General features: G+C 33.7%; 2 protein-coding genes across 2 annotated transcripts; both read right to left on the reverse strand.

Annotated features, from left to right (window-relative positions):
* Positions 1 to 655: 655 nt before the first annotated feature.
* LOC111402657 lies at positions 656 to 1,528 on the reverse strand. The gene has a single exon (XM_023031027.1). It carries the CDS (start codon positions 1,331 to 1,333, stop codon positions 845 to 847), a length of 489 nt encoding a protein of 162 aa, XP_022886795.1. The 5' UTR covers positions 1,334 to 1,528; the 3' UTR covers positions 656 to 844.
* A 15,114-nt stretch (positions 1,529 to 16,642) lies between these two features.
* Positions 16,643 to 18,457, reverse strand: LOC111400347. Its single transcript, XM_023027761.1, has 3 exons — positions 17,672 to 18,457; positions 17,279 to 17,581; positions 16,643 to 17,236 (listed from the first exon to the last, which is right to left on the reverse strand). Exons 1-3 carry the CDS (start codon positions 18,455 to 18,457, stop codon positions 16,643 to 16,645), a joined length of 1,683 nt encoding a protein of 560 aa, XP_022883529.1.
* Between the last annotated feature and the right edge of the window lie 7,737 nt (positions 18,458 to 26,194).

Below are 26,194 nucleotides of genomic sequence, written 5' to 3' on the forward strand. Positions count from 1 at the left end.
CCACTTGTTGGATAATTTAATGCTTTAAATTATCGGATCTTTCATGTTAAATCATCAAGAAATACAAGAATTAAAGTGGAAGTATACATGAATCAGACATGGTTAATGCAATATGAATTTCGCGATATAGTCTTCCAAATCTACACGCAGTCTCCTTTTCTTCTCTGTGATGTGATGCAGTAGAGAATGAATAATACATGCGTGTGATCTGAGGACCATAACCTATTTATATAGGGACGTCATTTGACCTAATTCGGTCCATCATAGAACTAGGACTTGGGCCCGGTCTCTACACATATGTAAATTTATACTTTAATTGGATACATTAAAGCCCAAGACTGAAGCCTTATTAGATCACTTTAATTGGGCTCAACCGAATTCGATAACCTATAATTTAACACACAATTATTCACATATATAAGCTCATCTATTGATTAAAAATTCTTACATATATAACCCCCAAACATAAGGGTGTCAATGTCCCCCTATAGGAGGCGTCGGGTGTCCATAATGGATACCCTTATGTGCCCCCCATGTACCCCAAGAATAACCCTTAATAATAAAAGAAAAAGCCCGATCAAAGATTTGATATATATACAGGGGCCCCATATTTGAGATTGGCATAAGGCCCCCAAAATATCAAGCCTGCCATGTGTACCATATGAAAAAATCATAATTTTAGAAGAAAAAATCTTTGCAATGATAAATTGATAGTAACTACAAATCGACCTTTTCTAGTAACAACAAACAAAAGAATAATTCAACTCATGCAAGAGCAGTTTCATATGGGCTGTCTCACAAATACAAATTTTTCTTATCACAACTACGCACACCTCTACCCAGACTAATAAACAGGTTGTCTTGGGACAGCATGACTTCTACTCCTGGGATACATCAACTCAACCTTCCTATTAACATTATTTTCTCCAAAATAATTACAAGGCCTGTCTTCATCAATTCTACCCATAACAACAGTTCTACTTCTCGGCATAGCCCTCGATCCCATGCTCCCCGAAGATGGTGGCTTCATTTGCATCTGTTTTGGCATATACGAATCGAGATCAACCCCACTGCCACTATTCCTTGCAGAAGAAGCTCTAATGAGCTCACTAATATCACCATTCTCGTAAGATCTCGTTGTGTGGACACTGAAACTCTTCGGAAGGGTCGGTGCCTGCCCGGTTCCCGGACCCCCCATAACGTTGCCATAACTTACCCTGTCTGCGTAATCTGTCATGCTTTTCACATATAAATCCCGTACTTTCCCCAAAGCACGTATTGGAATAGTAATGATGCGAAGAAACCTGTTTTGGTTGCCTGCTTTGGATTTCATATTGATAAATGATATATTTCTGTTTAACACCTGAATAAGAATGGAAAGACCACGTATATATGGTTATATTGGAATCTGGAAGAAGAGAAATGAAGGTGTTTTTTCAAAGACGTGGCTTGAAAAATGATTGTGTTTTGGAGAGAAACTCTGTTTGAGAATCAGGGTTTTTGTAGTGGAAGTGTGAACAGAAAAGAATAAGGCAGGATGCGCGTGGAATTATTCATTACACATCGGCTAAAGAAGCAATGGACTTTAGGTCAAATTCGCTACACCGTCAGCCAAGATTGAAAACGAGATAAAATTTTATCGGAGGCCACCTAATTATAAGATTGTTCAATCTTAGTCACTTAGCTAATATTTATATTTTAATTTAACCATTTTGTTTGAAACTGTGGACATATTTAGTGTTTAGTCTCATGTAACTCTAAGAGTGCTCATTTGACACTGATAATTGGTACTAAATCAGTAATTAATTTCATGAAATGTATGGTTGAAATTAACTGTTGACTTTAACTTTAATTTTAATTCATATTTTGCCCTTATTTGAGCCATGTTATTTTCATAAAAATGCATTTTTGAATAGTTTATTAATAAGAAATGTGTGATTAAAAAATAAGAAAAAGTTTTGAATTTACGTGTAATATTATTTCATTGAAAAAATGTGTAGTTGAAATGATGTCATATCACTATTTAGGGGGTGTTTGATATGCATTTTTTATATAAAAATACATTTTAGAATAGTAAATTGATGTGAAATGTGTGGTTGAAAAATAATAAAAAAAATTTTATTTACGTGTAATATTATTTTAATAAAGAATGTGTGGTTAAAAAGAAGAGAGGGAAAAATATATTTTGAAGAAAATAGCTACCAAATGGTCTCTTAATAATTTATTTTTTGAAAGAATGTGGCTCAAACAAGGTTTTTATTTCACACCAAACTGGGACTATATTTGTAATTACATTGTTAAACAAATTGATAGTAAAATGCACTAACGCAATTAGATTCCTTATTCTTGATTCTTGTTATTTAAATAGTGTGTGACTTGACTAACAGTTGATTTTGATCAGAATTACAGTCGTAATGGTAAATTTGCAATAAAATGCTAATCGAATTGTCAAAATCGAATAAATTGAAGTTAGATGATTAATATGAAATAAATTTGTAAGTTGGGTATCCTCTAACGATATTTTCCCAAAGACTACACTGTTTTTCAAATTTGACTTTTTCGTTATGCTTTCCGACAGCATTTATGTTTTGGCTTCTATTCACGTTGATATTGAATTCAAATATTTAATAAGTTCGTTGTGTCACATGCACAACTAGTTTATGCATCTTTTTCAAACCTACTTCCCATGTAACATAATTAATTGACTTTCATTCTTTCGTGAATAACAAATTTAATTCAAATTTTGAGATTTATCATAAGTTCATTCACTAATTAATTGATATGACATCTCACTAATGCTCATCATAAGATAATAACCAATACTCTTTTCTTTAATATAATATCAATCAATCACGACGTAATCAACTTTTAGAGACGGACGTATTCATTTGCTAAGGAATTAGTTTATGAAGCGCCAGCTCGTTGTGATCCTACCGCAGCGTCAGCCGTCACCGGTGATCCGCGAAAGACAAGAAAGGCCAACCGGGAAGGCCTCGGTTCATGCCTCATTCTTTCTACCACACATCCCTTGTTTCATATCCATTGGGAAAGAAGAGAATTAGGTTGTTCATTAATAATTTACTTAGCTGAATCATAAATTATTTAATACTTATAAGAGAAGGAAAATTACTTGTTTAAAAAAAAAATAAAAAAATAAAAACATTGGGTTTCTAAGTCAATACGGAATTCACATTGGCTAACATCGTTCAAGCATCTCAAAATTAGATTAGAGTTGACTTATTCAAAGTTATGCAAATTTGGCTTTAAGGCCTTCATAAAAATATCAAAATGGTTAAATATATTGTCCAAAAATGACTAGCAAAACAAAATGCAAAAATTGAACGCCGTTTAAAAATTATGAATTTAAAACGCAATGAAGGATGCATAAGATTTGTGCCCTTGCAATAGTACTGACAGGATATTATGGATGTTTATACCGAAAAATATAGCACGTCTTCTAAGATTAAATAGAAAAATAATAATGTCAAACCAAGAAATGATTGTACTCTCTTTAATAGTAATGAACTCGAACACCAATTCCACAAAAAATAAGAATACTGATTGCTCAGAAAATTAAAAATAACGATTATGGTAAAATTGAAATAAAATGTAAATTTAATGGTCAAAATGAAATAAATTGAAGTGAGGTGACCAATATGAAATAAACATGTAAGTTGAGTACCCTGTAATAAAATTTTCCCTAAAAGTTAGTTGACTACACATTGTTTCACATGACTTATTATTTATGATTTCCGACAGCATTTACGTTTGTGGTCACAATTCACATTGGTCTTGAATTTAAATTTTGAATAATGCAATTTATTAAAAGTTATTTCTTTTTTAATTATTAATATTATGCTACCTAAGATGTAATGCAAGATGACTACTACAATAGCTGATTATGAATAATATTATTCTTTTATTTTTCATTACTTATGCATCGTTTTGTAAACCAATATTCATGGATTTTATATTTTAGTAGTGATGCACAACTTCCATTTTTTTTTTATTTCTTTAATATAATATGAATCAGAGTCAGTTTTTAGAGATTGTCTCATAGCGACATAGAAGAATAGAATTAAGTTGGTCCTTGATTAAATTACTTAGCTGAATCATAAAATATTTAATTCTTGTACGAGATAAACCAACAATATTCTTAGAGAGAAAAACTAACTGATTTATCAATTCGATAAGAACCAGCTCTTTGAATGACTTTGTTTTTTTGCCGTCCTAATACAATGGAGAAAAATATATTGTTCATTTAAAGAGAGAAAGGCAATTAATTCCTTCAATGATACCTAAGTCTCCCTTCGTAGTTCGGTTCAAGCATCTTAAAATTAGATTATAATTTACTTATTTAAAGTTCAAGCAAAATTGGCTCGAAAACAAAACAAATATACCTTCGTAAAAGGTTCATGTTGTTAAATATATTTTCCAAAACGACCAAAAAATTAAACACAAAAACGTAAGGCCATTTAAAAATTATGAATAAAATGGGATGCATGTACGAAATCTCTTTAAGATGGGTTTTGCCTTTGCGTTGGTAATAATAAGATAATTGGATGTTTGTATGTTTGGTCTCACAGACCATATTAAAAGCAAAATTCAAACCGTTGCTTTGTCTTTTGGCGTTTAAAAATTCCAAGTCCTGACTAGTATTCAGACTTTCCACAGACTCATGTCAGGGTCTTTTTGTCATTTTTGCCCTTCAATTGATTAGAAAATTGAGCACATCAACTCACCTATCACTATAGTCTCTTTCAACCCGAATGTGAGGGTAAAATGGACAAAGAATTCATTTGCTTTTCATTGAATGATATTTGTGGGCCCGTAACTTGAAAGAAGAATCAATTCTCCAATTTGCAAGAGGCAACACCACATAGATATAAAATAGAAAAATACTGCCCCCAGGGCACATTCAAAATGGCGGAACAATCACATTGGGGGGCTCTGAAACCAAGTGTGGGGAGTTCAATTCCTGATTGGAGCAGCCAAGTGATGTAATAATCAGAGGAAGGGTTGGAGTAGCTTGGTGATGTAATAACCATGGAGGAGGGTCCCTTTGGGAAAGGAGTAAAAGCCATGTGGGAACCTGGGAACCAACAAGGACATAACCTGCGATTTACCTCAACTAGTCACTGAGGGGCCGGGGGCTAGAGGTCCAGGATTTAGTCCGGCTAAGCTGGGACACCTGGGTTATAAAAAAAAAATAGAAAAATACTGCCCTAGGTCACAGCTCAACTGGTAGATCAATCAATATTGTCTTGCTTCCAGCGACAAGAGTTCGATTCCTAGTGGGAACCTGCAGCCAAATATTTGGTATGGAGCAATCATTGTGGAGGAGGGTCTCTTGTGCGCAGAAGTGTACAGGCAATGGGGGGAACCTGTAATCCAGTTGAGGCATAACCCGCGATTTACCCCCTCCAAGGTTCTAGGGGCAAGGGTCTTGGGGGTCCAGGATTTAGTTTAGTGTAAGTTGGGATACCTGGATATTAAAAAAAATAATAATAATAGAAAAATTCTAATCTTATCATACCAAATTGTTGAGCTTTTGTTGCCAAACAATCTTTGGACAATATTCTACTTCAAGGCATTTGGCCCAAATAAGAGTTTTTAAGGCCCAATCATTTCGCACCCAAATTTAGCCCTTGAATTGGCCCAAGTGGAAAGTGTTATTTTGAGGTGCAACAAATTTTGAAGTCCTCGTATAAAAAGAGGAAACCCTAGCCATTGGCTCACTTCACTCTCATTCTTTCAATTTCTCTTTTAGCCTCTCTTCTTCTTCCTGTCAGTTGCTTACTGTTGATTCTTTGTGTGATTTTTTCTTTCTTCAACCATTCTTGGTGAATGAAGCTCTTGCTAAAGGTTTTGTTACCTCATGATGAGAAGGAAACTAGATAGTGTGGTTGATGGGAGATTGTTGGTGAAATGTGAGAAAAACTTGGCCTTAAGTCTTTTGGATTTGCGTTTGATCTCAATTTTTCCTTATTTATATTTTAGCCATTTTATCTTTGAAATTTGTGGTCGAGAACTTGGTTTTACGATTAAAATTGTTAGCAACTGGTATCTAAGCCTAGATTCATGATCTAGGACTTGAGAAATAGATTAGAATCAACAAATTTGTCGGAAGAAGATATAAATTGATTTTTGAGAAGAACTCATAACAAGTTCTTTGACCAGCTATTCCTGTTGGCAATTTACTTATACACACTCGGCAGAATTTAAAATTAATTTCAATTTTCTTCAAGGATCGTTTTTATGTTTAGATAGAAATCGTGATTACAATTATATCTTCGGCAAATCCTTCAAACACCTTTGAGAATCTTGATCACGAACAATCAAGATTTTTTGCTTTGCCACTATCTTTCACACCTTTGCTATCCAATTGTCCAACAACAAGTGACTTTTAATTGTTTCTAGATGATTAGTCGATGAAGTTCAAATACCCTATGGTTTGAATTCCACAATCAATAAATAAAGCTGTAAAAACACCAAAAATGATCACCGAGAAACCCTTCGAGCACAGTGCAAGTCAGTAATCCACTATAAATTGAAGCAATAGTACGGATCAGACCCGTCTACCTCATAGAACTTCTAACCTTGAATCCTTTAGCCTCCCTTGATCCTACTAGAGGTATGCTCCTTCAACACAAATTTTGACTCCTGGTAATATACCTTAGCCCTCCTGGACGCTCCTAATGCTAGATCCCGGCTCCTAATGCTAGTACTTCACCTTATTCCTCTTGAATTTATACTTCTATAATAGCTCCAGACCCCTAGTATCGATTTATCTCCAATTGACAAACGAAGAATTCCTCATCTTCCAATGGAACCTTGTTTTGCAACACCGAAACTTCTTGCGCTTCTTCCCAAATCTCCAATATCTTTGAAGGCTAACTGGGGGAAGGTAGATTTTGGTGTTTGATCAATGATCTTCTGTGTACTAATATGTGGTTGGATGTGAAAGTTTATAGCTCATTCACCAAATCTAAATTTGGATAAATTTATGAATCAAATAATTTGGTGGTTGAATCTTGAAATGAATGAAAGTTTTAGATCTACAAAGGACTGATTTCTATGAAATAATTGTGATACAACATCCTTTAAGACGTTCATAGGGAAAGATGTATATAAGAAAAAGTGTTTGGGACGAAAGGAACTGAAAAATCAATATTTTACGGAAAATAGAATTTTGGATGTTGACTAGTAGCTCGAGCGCTAGGTTAGTGCTAGGCGAGCGACAGCTGAGCAATCGTCAGTATTTTTATCATAAGTTCATCTCCCAAATCGGGAGATGATATCGGATTGATCTCCCGATATTGGATTGAGGAGATTCAAAATGCGTTGAAAAGCTTATTCAAAGGACTACAATTCTTTTAAGTATAGAATTCTCCAAATTTGAATATTTTCAATGAGAAAAATGTGTTGCAATTTGCAACTGAGAATTTTGAATATAACTTGTGTGGCTCTTTGTTACACTTTAGACTTCTAATTACATTCCCTTAATCATATTTGATTTTTTTGGCCATTTTTGATATCTTAAATTCCTTAAAGACCTATACTATCAATCCTTAACTATTTTGACTTTGATTATAACTCGATAAAGTCCTAATACAATTCAACTAAAACTTGATTTTAACTTAGGAAGTTGCCAATTAAATTTTGGACTTAACACAGGAAAACAAGGTGAGAGATTAATGTTTCTTTCTTCTTCTTTTTTTTTTTTTTTTGTACCAGCAAGATTTATGATGTTGTGAGATATGTGTTATGATTTCTCAAATCCTAACGGCTTATTAATAAAAATTTAAGTGAGCTTAACATACTCATTAAACATATGTTTGCCCAATATTTAATTAATCTAATTAATTAAATTTGCCTCGTAAGTTAATTAATCCAACCAATTAACTTAATCTTATTAATTCAATAAAAATAATCCAATTAATTAATTTTAGAAATGTCCAATACTTGTCAATTAATTAATTCGTAATATCATTTCTTTAGTTCTCCCTTTTATGTGTAATCCATTAGGCTCTCAATCACGATGTTAGACGATACAAATTATTATTTTAATCTAATTAAAATTAAGATAGATTAAACCCCTTATTAATTTATCATTAATTCACTTAAATTAATTAATTTACGTTCGTCGTCTCATATTGACATCTAACAATGTGTCAGGTAATACATGTAACGAAAAATGTCACGTGGTCTGAAAAAATCAAACTTGTTCATTTACTCTGAAACTATAATCCTTCGTCTGTAAAACCTAAAAAATAAAAATAAAAATTTTAGAATAGAATTTCTTGTTCGATATGCTACATTTTTACTATTTTGAAAAGTTGAGGACTAAAGTGAAGTATAAGTTAAATTCAAAATTTGGGTCAAATTTTTAGATATGATAAAGCTATGAAAATTATATCAATATGAGGCTCGTTGGATAGCTCAAGAGAAAGTTAATTCGGAAAAATAAAACCTAAGCTATTGAAGTTTAAAAAAGTTGTTATTAATTGGTTATGATAAATTAAATATTGTGTTTGTAATGGGTTATGATAAATTAAATATTTGGAAAAAGTTGTTATTAATTGGTTATGATAAATTAAATTTTATATAAACTCATTTGGACTTTAAAGTCACATTAAAAAAATTTAACCGTGAACAATGCATGTCACTATTCATGGTCATCAATGGCACATCACTGTTCACGTAAATAATGATTGAAAAATCTTAATAATTTTTCTAGATATATAAATTTAAAGACATGAAGTAAAATATATATTTTTTTTATTTAAGTTCTTAAATATGTAAAAATTCCAAAGATTTTTGATACAACCACCCTCCACGACTCTAAGATATATAAAGGAGTAAGAAGAGAAATTTATTTAAAGTTTTTGCATATCGTAAATTTTTTAAATTGCCTACTTTTTAATTTTTGATATGCATGTTTGTTTTCTCGTTAAATTTACGAGAATATAGGTATAACATGTTAGACTTGGTACTAGTATATATGACGGCCTGACGAGTGACTTAATATTAAAATTCTTTTAGGAAAAACATGATCTATTCACACGAATTTGATGCGTGACTCATTGTGAGTGGTACAAGAGTTGAGCAGATAGAATCAACACCCACCACAAAATGTAATTCCATAGCAACATGTACCTCCATTTTGTCCCTAGAGCGATCTCAATGGTTGAGCAGTTTAGTAGGTACAAGTCTCCTACTTTCGACTGTGGTTCAGACCCACTGGCTATCAAGGACTGAATTAGAGAAGTGGAGTACATCTTTCGACATATTGTTTGTATAGATGCACAAAAAGGTGTTATACATAGAATTTATATTTGTTGGAGCAGCTAGTCACTGTAGGAATTTGTCTCATGCACTAGGATCAAAGAGTGGTTGCGTAACCAGGATTGGGAATAGTTTAAGGATGAAGTAATGACAAAATACTTACCACAAACTTTAAGAAACGTTAATGAATTAGAGTTTCTGCAACTCAGACAGGGAGACGTGTCGCTTACTGATTATGAGAGGTAATTTGAACAGCTCTCAAAATATGCCCCGCACTTGGTAGATACAGAAGTTAGGAAGATCAAAAGGTTCGAAAAGGGACTATGCTCGGAGATCGACATGATCATTATATCCCATCGTTTCACTTCATATCATAATATGTTGGAGAAGGCTCATGCTATTTTATATAGAGGATTACATTTGAGCAGTATACCCAGCAGAGCAGAGAGTCATTGGGAATACGAAGCTAGAATGATCAGAGCATTGATAGACGTAACTAACAAAATAAAAGACCAAGCATAGGAGTTCGTATTGGTGGGAAGAGTGAAAGTATTACACCTTGTTCAAAGTATAATAAATTCCACATGGATGAATGCTTATTCAAAAAGAACATGTATTTTCGGTGTGGCAAGTCGGAACTCATTGTTTTCAACTATATAGAGCCTTTAGAGAACAATGATGATGATCAGGACAAGAACAAGAAAAGAGAAGCCCAAGTTTTTACACTAATCAGCATGGATGAAGCAAAATTCGAATGTGATAACGAGTATTTTACTATTATTTGAATTATTGTTTTTGTTCTTGATTTTACATCTTCCTTCGCTAAGCTTAACATTATAAATACCCAAACAGATATTCTATTATTTGATGTACCTGCTTACGTACTTTTTGACTCTGCATCCTTTGTTGATAGGTCCAACTTTGCATTTGTGAAAATGAATAATGAATTAGAGGTTAACATCTCTTCAGAAAAAACTCTTTCACAAATCATAAGACTTAGGCTATGAAGTTAGAGATTGATGGAAAAATACTACATGCAGACTTATACCTTTTGGAGATAAAAGATTTTCATATTATTTTAGGCATGGACTAGTTGGGAGTAAATCATGCAACCATTCAATATCATGAGAAAAAAAATTGTTATTTCATAGATCAAGAAAAGGAAGAGTTCCTTTCTCTAGAGCAAAGTTCAAGTCTCTACATCGATGCTAGAGATTCCTACTTAATATCATCATTTCCAAATATTTAGAAACAATCATTAAGGTTATTAATTTTGTGCAAAACATTATAGAATTATTCCCAGAATATCTACGAAGCATTCCACAAGATAGACAAGTGTAATTTACAATTCGCTAGGTTCTCGAAGCGGAACAAGTATCTAAGGCCCCATACCAAATGGCACAAAAAAAACTTCAAGAATTGAAGTTATAGTTGGAGGAGTTGCTGGAAAAAGGTGTCATTCGATCGAGTATATCTCCTTGGTATGCTCTAGTATTTTTTTTGCGAAAAAAAATTATGGGAATATGAGGGTGTGCATTGACTATCGAGAATTGAACCATCTGACTATTAAAAATAGATACCCGCTATCAAAAATAGAAGATTTGTTCGACCAGTTAAAGGGTGCAATAGTGTTTTTAAAAGATCGACTTGAGGTTGAGGTATCATCAATTGAAGGTTTAGGCAGGTGATATACCGAAAATTGCTTTTGAGCCTCACTATGGGCATTATTTTGTTAGACCAATGTTCCAGCTGTATTTATGGATCCAGTGAATCGAATCTTCCACTGGTATTTAGACTAGTTCATCATAGCATTTGTTGACAACATACTTGCATACACAAAAGACACGAACTAGCATGAAGAAGAATTTCAAGAAGTACTTGAAACTTTGAGGAAAGAGAAATTATATGCCAAATTTTAGGAGTGCGAATTTTGGCTTGATCGAGTGAATTTTCTTGGTCATGTGGTTATTGCTTCCACTTTAATTAGGTCTACCTCAATACCTTGAGTAGGGTTTGGGCTGTGTTCTAATGCAACATGAAAAGTGGTTGCTTATGCAATGAGATAGTTGAAGCAGTATGAACAGAACTATAAAATGCATAACTTGGTGCTTATAACGATAGTTCATACCTTAACGATATGTCTCTATAGTGGTGTGAAATTTATTCAATCCACAAAAGTTTTAAATACTTCTTCACATAAAAGGAACTAATTATGAAACAAAGAAGATCATTTGAGTTAGTGAAAGATTATGACTGCACAATCATTTATCATTTAGGTAAGGCTAATGTAGTCACAGATACCTTAAGTAGGAAAACAGGATCACAGTTAGCAATTTTAATCATGATGTAGGAACACTTAATAAGGGACTTTGAGAAACTGAGATTGGAAGTCATCATGCCTTCAACCCAGACTACAGTGAGAATAAAAGCATCTATGATTCATCTTACTCTCCAGGATTGAATCAAAGAAGCATAGGATAATGATCATTTTCTGCAGAAGATAAGGCTGAGATTGGTACAAACTGTAGGATTTGAAGTATTTGAAGATAAAGCATTGACCGTTCAAGTAAGATTATGTATATTTATGGATGATGCTATAAGAAACGAGATATTAGAAGAGGCCTACTCTACGTCTTATGATGCACATCCATGTCGTACAAAAATGTATCAAGATTTTTGAGATACATTTTCGAGATTTTCGAGATACATTTTAGTAGAAAACGTGAAAAGAGGAATTGGCCTATGGAGAAATGTGTTGTCCGTCAATAGGTGAAGGCAAAACATCAAAGGCTTCCAATACTATGGAAGCTGTTGCATATTCTAGAATGGAAATGGAAACACAAAGTGATAGACTTTGTGGTAGGCTTTTTGAGATTAACAAGATGTTACAATTCTATAAGGGTAGTAATGATTGTTTGACGAAATCAGCCTATTTTCTACCCATCAAAGTAAATTTCAATGTCGAACAACTCACACAATTATATATCAGAGAGATAGTCAGATTGCATGGAGTTCCTTTCACCATTGTTTCAAATAGAGACCCAAGGTTCACATCGAAATTTTAGAAAAGTTTGCAGGCAGGCATGGTGATGAAACTGTAGTTTAATACTACTTATCATCCACATACGGATGGACAATCAAAAAGAACCATTCAAACTTTTGAAGATATGTTGAGGGCATGCATGTATTTTGGATCTTATCGATAGTCGAGAAACATATTTGTCGCTAGTGGAGTTTGCCTACAACAATAGTTTAGTACTACTTATCATCCATTTTCGAGATACATTTTAGTAGAAAACATGAAAAGAGGAATTGGCCTATGGAGAAATGTGTTGTCCGTCAACAGGTCAAGGTAGAACATCAAAGACCACCAGAACTATGGAAGCTGTTGCATATTCTAGAATGGAAATGGAAACACAATGTGATAGACTTTGTGGTAGGCTTTTTGAGATCAACAAGATGTTACAATTCTATAAGGGTAGTAATGATAGTTTAACGAAGTCAGCCTATTTTCTACCAATCAAAGTAAATTTCAATGTGGAACAACTCACACAATTATATATCAGAGAGATAGTCAGATTGCATGGAGTTCCTTTCACCATTGTTTCAAATAGAGACCCAAGGTTCACATCGAAATTTTAGAAAAGTTTGCACGCAGGCGTGGTGATGAAACTGTAGTTTAGTACCACTTATCATCCACAGACGGATGGACAATCAAAAAGAACCATTCAAACTCTTGAAGATATGTTGAGGGCATATATTTTGGATCGTATCGATAGTTGAGAAACACATCTGCTATTAGTAGAGTTTGCCTACAACAGTAGTTTTCAGGCCATTATAAACATGGCCCTATATGAATTTTTTTATGGTAGGAAGTGCAGATCAGCTATCCATTGAGATGAGGTCAAACAGAATAGAATTTTGGGTTTCGAAATCAGTAAATGAATAGTTGAGGCAGTTGACAAGATTAGAGCAAGAATAAAGACAGCATAAGACTGACAGAAAAGTTGTGCTGAAGGTATGGAATCTAAGGTGAGTAACAAAGTTTTTTCTAAAAGCAACACCAATAAAACACACCAATTAAGAAATAGAGAGGGTTCCCTGGATAAAGTTTAATGGCAAAACCATAGACCTTACAAGTCAACTTGGGAGAATGAAGAGGAGCATAAAGCCAAATTTCCAAAATTCTTCGATTAGCTAAGGTAAATTTTGGAGGATAAAAATATTTAAAGGAGGGGAGATTATAAAACCAGAAAATAAATATATTTATAGACAGAATTTCTTGTTCTATATGCTATATTTTTACTATTTTGAAAAGTTGGAGAATTAAAGTGATATATATATTAAATTCAAAATTTGGGTCTGAAAGAAATTTGACCTAGACCGCTTCGATATGCTGAAAGTTTGACTAACGTGATACAGTATCAAGTTCAAATTTTATGCATTACCAAGTTTATGTTCTATATTTCACTTTAACCAATTTGACCTTACGTGCGGAATTAATCTAACTAAAGCAACAAGTCACTTTAATTAGTTGTCTAGGTGATTAATCATACAAGTCAATTAACCTATGTTAGAATGCCATAGTTTGTATATTATGCAAAGCAATAAATAAAAAATAATATGATGACGGAGAAACCCCAACGTGGGTAAAACTCGGGGACCAAGCCAGTTACCTCCACTATACCAATTCAGCAAGTACAAGTTATACCAAACTCTGTACCAATCAGACCCGCTGTTCCAGTCTCAGATCTACTGCTGTAGATACTTCTAGCCTCCTGCTAGACTTCCCGATCTACCTCCTGCAGTCCAATCTATTGTCCACTATAACTTTCTGGTCCTTAGCTGATTGTATCACCAAGTGGAACACCAAGAACCATCCGTTCTTTTGCTTGTAACTGCACCTCGATCCACCTCTCTCAATCCTCTAATGAGAGAGTCTCTTCCTCAATAGATTAAAGAAGTAAGGTGTTTTGAGTTATATAGATTCAATGTTTTTCCCCAAAACAATGGTTGTCGGATCACAAGAATTATGTTGATGATTCTCTAATTGATTTCACCTTAGATCTCTTGAACAAAGATATGAAGATGTTATGCACTCAAAGAATAATGTGGCAACCTCAGAAATTTCGTCCTAGGTCTTGAATATTTATATTTGAAGGTGTCTAGGTGGTATGGGCCAAGTAAAACACTTAAAAAATGTGAAATAAGATTTTTTCCACATAGGAGTATCGCTCGAGCAAGATGCTAGCGAGAATCGAGCTAGAGGTATTCTGTTTTTTTCGCTCGAGCGAAATGCCAGCGAGAAGCGAGCGACAGTGAACAGTTATCAGTATTTTTATCATAACTTATTTATCTAATGTCCGATTGAGGTGATTCAAGTTGCATTGGAAAGATAACTCTAAAAATAACCTTTTCCAAATTTCAACGTTTTCTATGTGAAAAATGCATTTCAAGTTATGACTGAAAATTCGGAACATATTTTGTACGGCTCTTTGATATCTTTTAGACTTCCAATTGCATTCCGATGATGTTGTGTGATATTCTTGGATATCTTGGACTCCTTCAACAAATCGAACACTAATTTACCTCATCTATACAAATTGTACCCTAAGTCCCTGACTTTTACACCAATATTCAATTAAGTTCCTGGCTTTTACAATTAGACAATTTAGTCCGTTTTGTCCACAAATCGCTAATTACACTTTTAGACCTAAAAAAACTCCCCCTTTGACATTCTGTGACAAAACCATACAAATGAAGTCATGACTATACAAAATAAGTCAGGACTTAACAACCAAAACTATGCTATCCAGTAATTCTAATAACCGTGTCTTGCATTCCTTCTTGTGCCTATTTCCTGAAATCCACAACTCATATACCCAGTGTAAAAGCACGTGATACAAGAAATATAACAATTGAAACACTTAATCACAATTCAACATGCTAGCTTGAGACATGATATTGATGCCAATCAAAACACCAACCGAAATACGAACACCACCAATTACCCAACGCTCCCCTTATTGCAAACTCTCATGTTTTTATGCAGTAGGTAAATATATTTATGTCTCTCCCCAACGACCCCTAAACATAGCAGTGCAATGCAAGTAATGTCAATAAATGAAATCATGTGCACATTGCAAATGCAGTAGCTCTCTTATGTGTATGCTCAATCATTCTTATTTTTATCCCCCTCCCTCAGTTACACATTTCTCTCTCCCTTTTTGTCACAAATGCTGAAGGGAGATACATTAAGGCCAAGTCGAGCAATAACACATAATAATCAAGAATGCAATTGATAGCATGTAAAAGAAAAATTAACAAGTAGTATAACTCCTCACATACTTAGTTCAATCCAAAATAGAGTAATAATATAAATGACTCATGTGTGTAAAGTGTCACTGATCCAATACAAGCAGGACTCCAAACCTTAATTTTGTGAGAAGGGACATGTCAATCACTGCTAATAAGTATGTTCTCCTACTAATGAGAGTCAAACCATGTAACGCGTAGTAGGACCTACACTTATTATTTTTACTTATCTCCCACTTACTATGAGCTTATTTGTTTTTCAATTTTTCAAAGTATTTCAGCTCATCATATTTTTCATATTTTTCTCATTTCTCCAGCTCATTAATTTTTCATCTTACGTGCAGGTTCTTTTCCATTAGGTGACTAAGATGACTCTTGTAACGAGCTTTAGGCCGGTTAACCCAAATCAGTTGACCATAGACACCAGGTTTTAAGAGACCCCGCAGCTTAATTGCTCGAGCCAAATAAGCCTCGAAGAAGAACATTAAGATATGAGCATTTAAAATTGGGGGAAATTTTTGGGTTAAGGTCTATAGAAATTGATCAATTCATGTTCAAAGTCACTCTATCAACATGTGACAGCCATCCCAAATCTCACACACGCGGTAGCGTCCCACTAACAAATTCATAGTGTGTGCAGTGCAGATGGTACATGAAGACACTTATACATATTAATCCAACTAGACCTAACCAAGCAATGAAAATTATTCTACAGTTTATAAATTTTAGCTCCTACATGATACAACATGCAAGCTCTAAGTCATGTGTCATGCTGTAGAAATTTTCATAACCAATTATTTTTGTCTTTTTCAAATTTTCAATGTTTTTGTGTTTTTCGTTTTTCTTAAAATGAATGCTCCACACATAAAATAAAATAAAGTCAAGCACACAAAGACAAAAATAAACATACATTCGCCAAAACTCGTAGGTGAAAATGCACATGCATGAAAAACAACAAAACAAAAACAAACAATATACATGTGATGCATGCAACAACTATATGTCAATTAAAAACCAAGCATGCATCAAAAATACCTAATCAAGTAGGTATATAAGTGATCTTTCCTTTAGAAGCACCACGATCTCTAACCAAATTTGAGAGATTGCTTTTCTTCACCCAAGCCTGTCTAGAGGGAGGATTGTTTCCAGATAACTGTGTCATCAATTGAGTCAAATGATTCACTTGATCAGTAAGGAATCCAATTTGACCAACAGACACCTGATTTTTGTTCTTTTTCAAGCTCAAGTCTTTCCTATTGTTCAGGTAGTGATGATACTTAGGGCGGATGTGACCTAACTCTCCACAGTGAAAACGTATAGGGATAAACCTAGGACCTGTGATATGCTTACGCTGATTTCTATTCCTAGGCCGACGAGTCCTACGACGTCTGGTAGACCTACGTCCTGAAGTTCCCACAACATTTGGTATAGGGTTAGTCACAATGTTTGGCTGGTTAGTAGCACAAACAAAGGTGGTCTGTGATGTACTAACAACATTCAGATCAAAACCTAGACCTCCCTTATCACCAGTCGGCTTGCCCATTCCTAGAATATTATCTAGCCTTTCAGAACTACTAGAAAAGGCAAGTAACTGAAACCTAGACAACTCTAGCTCACTCTCAAGGTGTTTAACCTAAATAGCTAAGGTCTCATTCACAATGGTCAGCTCACTTACTCTCCTAGAGGACATCTCATTCTTACTGGTGAGATCACTAACACAGGCCTCTAACTGTTCCTTCCCTAGTTTAAGCTCTTTCACTTTCTTGCTCATTGCTTGGCTAGTGGCTAAGATCTTGAAGCTTTCCTCATACATCATATCATAGGCTGTTTCTAGATCTTCCACACTTCCACTCTTATCACCAGAATCTTCACTACTATCTAAATCCTCCGTCCTTTCACTCCCCTTATCGGATCCACTTTTACCCCTAGCAACGAAGGCCACATATTTTTCACTCTCCTCACGGGTAGATTTCTCACTCTAATTTTTTGAGCTAGACTCGTCATCTGTGAGAGTAGTATTCATAGCCTTCTCTTCAAATCTCTTAGCACTAGGGCACTCATTTCTCACATGAACGAAACCATGACAGTTATGGCATCTCACAGATTTAGAGTTCTTCCTAGATTCACTTCGGTCACCTCTTTGTCTCTCTTGAAGCTTCTTCCTATTCCGAAACATTTTTTGAAATTTTTTAGTTAGGTAGGCCATCTCCTCATCATTGGGTGAATCAGAATAAGAATATTCCATCCGGATATTCCTAGCGCTTTTTAAGGCTGTGGATTTTTCTTTAGCTGGATTGTCTAAGGTCAATTCATAGGTCTGGAGGGATCCAACTAACTCTTCTACCTTGATAGTGTCTATGTCCTTACTTTCCTCAATTGTCGTGACTTTAGGCCTAAAACGCTCAGGTAAGGATCTAAGAATCTTTCTCACTATCTTAGGCTCAGAGATTTTCTCACCTAGGTTGAATGATGAATTTACTATGTCATTTAAGCTCGCATAAAAGATATCAAACATCTCATCGTCTCTCATTCTTATCTCTTCAAACCCAGTGGCCAACATCTGCAGCTTAGAACTATTAACTGCCTGAGTTTCCTCATGTGTGGTTTCTAAAATATCCCATACTTCCTTTGCTACCTCACACATGGACACTCTCCTAAACTCTTCGGGGGAAACTGCCATAAATAGGGCATGAAGGGCTTTGCTATTTAAATTATAGCTATCCAATTGAGCTCTAGACCAGTTCTCGATAGGGGTAGGAGTGACTACACCATCTATTGTGGTACTAGGGACTGACCAACCATTTACCACAATTTGCCAAACACGCTCATCTAAAGATTTCAAAAACGCCCTCATTCTCACCTTCCAATACGCTTAATTACTACCATCAAAGTGGGGCGGCACATTCAATGAGATACTCATCTAGACCTATGTTGGAATGCCACAATTTGTATATTATGCAAAGCAATAAATAACAAACAATATGATGACGGAGAAACCCCAACGTGGGTAAAACTCCAGGACCAAGCCAGTTACCTCCATTATACCAATTCAACAAGTACAAGTTATACCAAACTTCGTACCCAATCAGACCCACTGTTTCAATCTCACGATCTATTGCTGTAGATACTTCTAGCCTCCGACTAGACTTCCTAATCTACCTCCTGCAACCCAATCTACTGTCCACTACAACTTCCTGGTCCTTAGCTGATTACATCACCAAGTGGAACACCAAGAACCATCCGTTCTTGTGCTTGTAACTGCGCCTCAATCCACCTCTCTCAATCCTCCAATGAGAGAGTCCCTTCCTCAATAGATTAAGGAAGTAAGGTGGTTTGAGTTATGTAGATTCAATGTTTTTTCCCAAACAATGGTTGCCAGATCACAAGAATTATGTTGAAGAATTCTCTAATTGATTTCGCCTTAGATCTCTTGAACAAAGATATGAAGATGTTATGCACTCAAAGAATAATATGGCAACCTCTAAAATTTTGTCCTAGGGCTTGAGTATTTATATTTGAAAATGTCTAGGTGGTATGGGCCAAATAAAACACTTCAAAAATGCGAAATAGGATTTTTACCGCATAGGAGTGTCGCTCGAGCGAAATGCTAGCGAGAAGCGAGTGACAGTGAACAGTTATCAATATTTTTATCATAACTTTCTCATCCGATGTCCGATTGAGGTGATTCAAGTTGAGTTAGAAAGCTAACTCAAAGGGATATAATTCTTTTAGAGGTAGCCTTGTCCAAATTCCAACATTTTTTATGTGAAAAATACATTGCAAGTTATGACTGAAAATCTAGAACATATTTTGTGCAGCTCTTTGATATCATTTAGACTTTCAATTGCATTCCGATGATTTTGTGTGATCTTCTTGGACATCTTGGACTCCTTCAACAACTCGAACACTAATTTACCTCATCTATACAAATTGCATCCTAAGTCCTGACTTTTACACCAATATTCAATTAAGTTCCTGACTTTTACAATTATATAATTTAGTCCGTTTTATCCACAGAATCGCCAATTACACTTTTAGACCTGACAAGGTCAAATATTTAGACACTGATAAAGTGATGAAAAGTATATTAATATGTGTCTTGTTGAATAGGTCGTATTTAATCATATATATTAGGTTTGAGAAAAAGTTAATTCGAATAAGCGAAGCTAAATTTGTTGAAGTTTAAAGAAGTTGTTATTAATTGGTTTTGATAAATTAAATATTGGGTTTGAAACGGGTAGGAGTCATATGTAGAATTAGATAGAAACAAGGTGGGTTTTTCTGTTTGTTTTTTTTTCTTTTTTTCTTTTTTTTTGAATGGGACAATGATGAAATAGAATATTCTTGATAGTGACCTTTGCATGGTAGCACACGGCTCAATGTAATTCTATTCTACCAAAAATTCAATAGTCATTTTTAACTTAAATACTATGCATTTATCTCTTTATACTCACATCAGAATATACATACGCACATAACTGCAGTAGTAGGTAGAAAATAAATATTGGAAACATGCTTTCTTCTTCTTTCAAAATTTGATTGATCAAGCTAGGAAGGATAACAAGGTGCCCTTGATTAATCTTTTTTCCCAGATACATTGACATTCCCCCATTTTTTTATTCTAGTTATTGAGTGGGAAATAGCTTTCAAAATGAAAGAGATTAAACAGGAACAAGAGAGATCCACCTAGTAGAGAGAAAATAAATATTGGAAACGTGCATTTTCCTTCTTTGAAAATTTGATTGATCAACCGAGGTAGGATAACGGGGTGCTGTTGATTTTATCCCATTTAATTTATTTTTTATGTTGTTAAATTATTATGTTTATGAAAGTCAAAGATATGATACGATATGTATGATATGGCCATCCAATACCAAAGATATAATATGTATTGAGCTATTACCGATCCCTAAAAATATTATGGATGTATGATATTTTTGACACATGAATTAAATATTTTTATTTGGGATTGTACCATTAATTGTTTTCGTCTTATTGAGTATTCTCATTTGCTCACCATTTTTCCCTACTTCTTACAGGTTGGAACGGGTTCGTTGGTTGGCGGGTGATAAGGGACAGTCGTAATGCTAGGATTTATGGGACTCCATAAAATAATCCAGTGTAACATGAGAGTTTTTTATTTTCAGCATTTTCTTGGTTTATTTCATAAGGATTTTTTATTTAGAAATATAAGACATGATTTATCAGGTTGTAAATTTCATTCTATGTTAAGCTATATTAGTGGAATTAACATTTTATTTTTTATCTAATAAATGTTATATGCATGGATTTTAGTATTTATTTGGAATATATTTTATTTAATTATGAGTTTCTTCTATTAATTAATTTGTACTAGTTGATTTCATGTACTTACACTGTTGAAATAAATAAATTTACTAGTGATTTAGCCCCTGTTTGAGCCCTATTATTTCTCATTACATTAAATTAAATTTTTCTCTCTCTTACTTTTAACCACACAATCTTCAATAAAATAATATTACGCGTAAATCAAAAACTTTTCAACCACTCATTTTTCAAAAAAACATTATTCATCTCATTATAATTTACAAATGATGGGGCTCAAACGGCTTTAAACTTTAAAATTTGGGTCGTTACATTGTCAAAATGATCCGATCAATTACGAGATGTGAAAGTGTTTCAATTTCAATTATTGTTCATATCTTTCATCCTACTTTAAAGTCAACAATAGTCAAAACTCTTTTCGACTTACATACTTATCTTGGCCAAGAATTTTGATATCAACTTAACCGATTAAATAGTAGATCATAATATCTTACTATCTAATAGCTATGAATCCTTTATTGATCATTGACAATTGCAATCTTCTTTTTGATTTGACATACCAAAAGAATACTGTATCAGCGACTCTTGGTTGAGTAATATCCAATATCATCAAAGTATGATTGTCCTCATATAAGGCATTATAATCACATCAAGTTGAAGGACCAATTTCATTACCAAAAGTTAGAGAGTAACCACTGACGTTTAGATAGTTATTCATGTGGAATATATTCAATGGGTCTCCAATGTTTTTCTCTCTTAACAAAAACATCCATACGTTTATTTAAATGGGGCCACATTTTATTTTCTGAGATCAGCTACCTACTTCATAAGTGAAAAATGCTAAAAGTGCTAATCTTTTAGTAATAACGATATATGTATCTCATTATTATTTAAAGCTATGGATAATTTAATATTTAGTCACACATAATTTGTTTCTCGCAATTGCAACTCCTTGTGATTAACAAGTTACTAAGACTCGAATCTACGAACTCTATTGATTGAATTTGTCAGAATAATAATTTAATTAAATATTCTGCCATAAAAAATTACATTAATAATATTAAAAATATTTACGTCCAAAATTGATTGGACCTAACGCATAACACTCACAATTTCCTTTTTCCAATCGGAGTTGAGATTCATAAGTGGCATAAGCATTTTTAGCTATTAAGGAAAATCTTTGCTGGTAGCGCATGTGATACATAGTATTCAAACAATGGCGGGCATGGAAGGCTATTGGAACATTTCTTGGCTATCGATCATCATCCTTCAAGCAGCGGAGGTTCGTTTAACGATGGCGGACATGATTTTCTAAATCCTAAACTGAAATGTTAGCTCTGGAGTATAAAAGTAATTTTAATTGCTTCAAGAATTACAAATATCATATTTGTTCACTCGATATTGCATAAACTTTATTTTCATCTGCATAATGTAGTGTAATAATGCCAATAGCCGTTTATTGTGCTGATTTCAACTTGATATTTTTTCGTAAATATTGTTCTTTAACTATGACTTCGGGAAAAGCTCTAGCAATAATAAGTGCCGAATAGGTTTTTGTATAGAACTCATAGTATGTGCAGATTATTTCTTGTGCTAATGTTTCTTCAACAGTCGATGGGTGTTTTCTTATCGAAATCACATGTAAAAATACTCTCTCATGTGTTTTATTTTTTCCTTAACATGGGAACTTGATTCCCAAAATCTTGGAATTATAAGATGATAAATACATTTTATACATTCATTTGGACCTAAAAATATGGACATTTAATAATTTATTTAATTAATTATAGCATTATTTATTTATATTTTATTTATTAGGTTAAACTCGATAATTGGAAGTAGAATTGAATGAAAGAAGGGAAAAGGAGCAAAAAATGATGAAGTACTAAGTTTGAGGAGCAAATTACAAATATCCATGATTAAGACCACAAGATGATACTTTGAAGAATGATAGGAGTTGATTGAATTCAATTTGAAGTAAACAAGGAATAGAATATGATCAAAATATTATCACAAATCTAATCACACAAGTTATATTCCAAATTTTTAACCAAAAATTGAGAACATTTTTTACATAGATCACAATTTCTAAATTGGAAAATTTCTATGTTCCAATAAAATTGTAGCTCTTCGAGTATCTTTTCGATGAACTTTGAATTACCTCAATCGGACATCGCAAGAGAAAGTTACGACCACATAGCTAACTGTTGTGCAGAGAAAAACATGTGCACGCGAGAGTAACATTCCTTATTTGATTGAAACTCTTTCAGAAACCAATTTGGTCATGATTCTTAACCAATTTTTGAATCTTATAAATACCTAACATCAATATACATTAAAAACCTATCCTACACCTCTCATATACATATTAAACTCCAATATTCATTAATTATTATTATCAAATAAGACAAAATTCATAGTTTTTGTGAGAGAATTAAAAGGGATTTCAAGAATTCAATCAAGTGTAAGTTCAAACTTAGTTTTTAGGCGAAGAATAAAAGGCACAAGTGGAAATTCATAAAGAAACCATTGAAGAGATTTAGATTTCCATATTCATCTCCATCTTCTCAATTCATCAAAAATTTTGGTTATGTCTTTCCACTTAAATATGATTTCCTATAATTTAAATATGTTATGCTAGCTTTATTCATTTAGGATGAGATGAAACTTGTTATTATATTGTTAGTTTTGAATTAATTATTTTGACTTTAATTTGATTTGATTTGTGAATGTTTATTATAGTTTTTATTGTTCTTTTCAATTGCTTAATCATCAATTAAATTATTAGTGGATTTTATTATTATCGAAGGAGACAATAAAATTTAAGCACAATATAATATATATTGTAAGATTCGATAAAGTATAGAGATATACCTTTATACTTTATATAGTTTTAATAGGTGTTCTAGCCCTTGTTAATGCATTTATCATGTTTGCATCTTTCATCTAGAGATGAATGGGTTACATGGGGGAAATAAATTTGATCGCTATTGAGAGAGGCTTACAATTAAATTAGGAACATTAACTAACATGAATGATTTTAGAATGTCACTTTAATTTTATACTAAAAATGGAATAATAAGGGGATTCGACATCTTAGCAATGCATCTCAAAAATTTGAAAAACACATTTACTTCCTTTCACTAGTTTAATTGATAATTTAGGGACTAGTGTAGAAAAATCACAAACCTGTTCGCTATTCGATTAAAGTTGCAATTAATTTTAACTCGATCAAACACACAACTCTTATGAATTTGACACTCTATTTACTACTTTGTTACTTGTTCAAGATCTCGTTCACTTATGAAAAATCAAAGGGTCAAGTTTTTGCCGTCTTTGTTGGGGACTATATAAATTTTATTGCTTTATTAATTAGCTTATTTCATTAAAAAATTTATAGTGCTTATTACTTACTTTTTCAAGACCTTGTATGCAAAATTCGAGATCCGGTGATTTTTCTCAATTTGATCAAAGATCAAATACACATTCAGGTTTCAAAGAAGAGAACAATTGGAAGCACGACAAAAATAGAAAGAGGAACATGGCAGAGGGTAACTTGAATCTTATTGCCATTGGGGCAAATTTAGGGAGCAGTACAACCAAACATAGTTGCAACAGATGAAAATGCAATGCTCATGGGTGAATATATTGTTCCACCTATTGTAGAATGCTAATTCAGTATTGTTTATCCAAAGTTTGGCTAGGGAAACTTCTACTTGAGAATGGATGTCAAAAATGTGTTTCAGAATAATCTACAGTTCTTTGGGAAAGCTCCTAAGAATCCTAATGCTCACATATCAAGATTCTTGGACATGTATGCAACAATCGAGCATTCAAAGGTTTCAAACAAAACAATCAGACTAAGATTTTTCCGATACACATTGAGAGACTTAGCCAAAGTGGAACCAATTGAGTCAAACGTTCCTTATTAAATATTTTCCACCGAAAAGATTGTAAAGTTGAGTGAAGAAATTACCACATTCCAACAATTGGCCTCCAAATGTTATTCGAAGGCTTGGGAGCTACTTCTTTAATACCCACAACATAGACTATAGAAGTGTCTCCAGGTGAAGCTACTCCAAATGCCATTCACTAGTACACTTTGGCCTACTGAAAGGATGAATGGAAAGAAAATAACTGGAATACATGAAGTGTATCCATTAATAGTAATCTCAGTGTAGCTAGTAGCTTTAGCTCAAAAAGTGGAACAAATGAATGCCGTTTGACAGCTAAATCGAAATGTAAGCACTATGGAGGGGATCATGAGATTATTGATTACACTGAAGGAAGCCTTTTTGTTCAGTTCGTGGAGGATGTCAATTATACATAGAGTTTTCAAAAATAACAACACAATCCAAATCCTAAACACTTACTACCAAGGTGGGAGAATTACCCAGGTCTCCAATGGAGTGAAAATCAGGAAGCTCAGATTATGCTATGACAGACTGCACTACCAAGCTTTTAGTAGACAAAAAATAAGTCTTCGTTAGAAGATCTTGTTAACAAATTGGCAGAGATCTCTATACGATGCATATAAAGAATAGAAAAAGCTTTGCAAATTCAGAGAGTTGCCATCAAAAATTTGAAAAATTAGATGGGACAAATAGTTAAAGCATTTTCATAGAGATGACTAGAAGAATTGCCCAGTGATATTAAGATAAATCCTAAACAGCAGGTAATGATAGTGAAGGTTGTGGAAAAAGAGCAGATTGAGGCATCAACAATACCTATTGCAGAGTTCAACTATCAAAGATTAATGTAAAGAGACCAGTTACTACAAAAGAAAAATTACATATCACCAGTAAGGAACAATTGGAGTATTCTAAGTGGAACAAAGAAGCATCACAGGATCCAAAGGATAAGGAAACTGGTCATACTAAAGAATTTATGCCACCTTACATTTTTCACAAAGACTGAGAAAAAAGAGAGCTCGATGATCAATTCAAGAAGTTCCTGGATATGCTGAAAAGGCTCCACATCAACATCCCATTTACTGATACAATCAGACAATCCTGATGCATGCAAAATTCTTGAAATACATGATATCTGAGAAAAAAGCTTCCAGATTGGGAAGATGCCTTGTCTAATATCAAGAAACTAAGAGGTGGAGAAGTCAGATGATCGAATGTGACACTACAGCTGGCAGATAGGAGTTTCAAATAGCATGGAGTAAGGTTGACGATATGCTCATCAAGGTTGGAAAATTGATATTCCCGATGGACTTTCTTATTATGGACCTCAAAGACGACCAAGATAAGCCAATAATCTTAGGTCGACCTTTTTAGCA

The sequence above is a fragment of the Olea europaea genome, chromosome 10 (assembly GCF_002742605.1).
Source record: "Olea europaea var. sylvestris chromosome 10, O_europaea_v1, whole genome shotgun sequence".
Lineage (NCBI taxonomy): Eukaryota > Viridiplantae > Streptophyta > Magnoliopsida > Lamiales > Oleaceae > Olea > Olea europaea.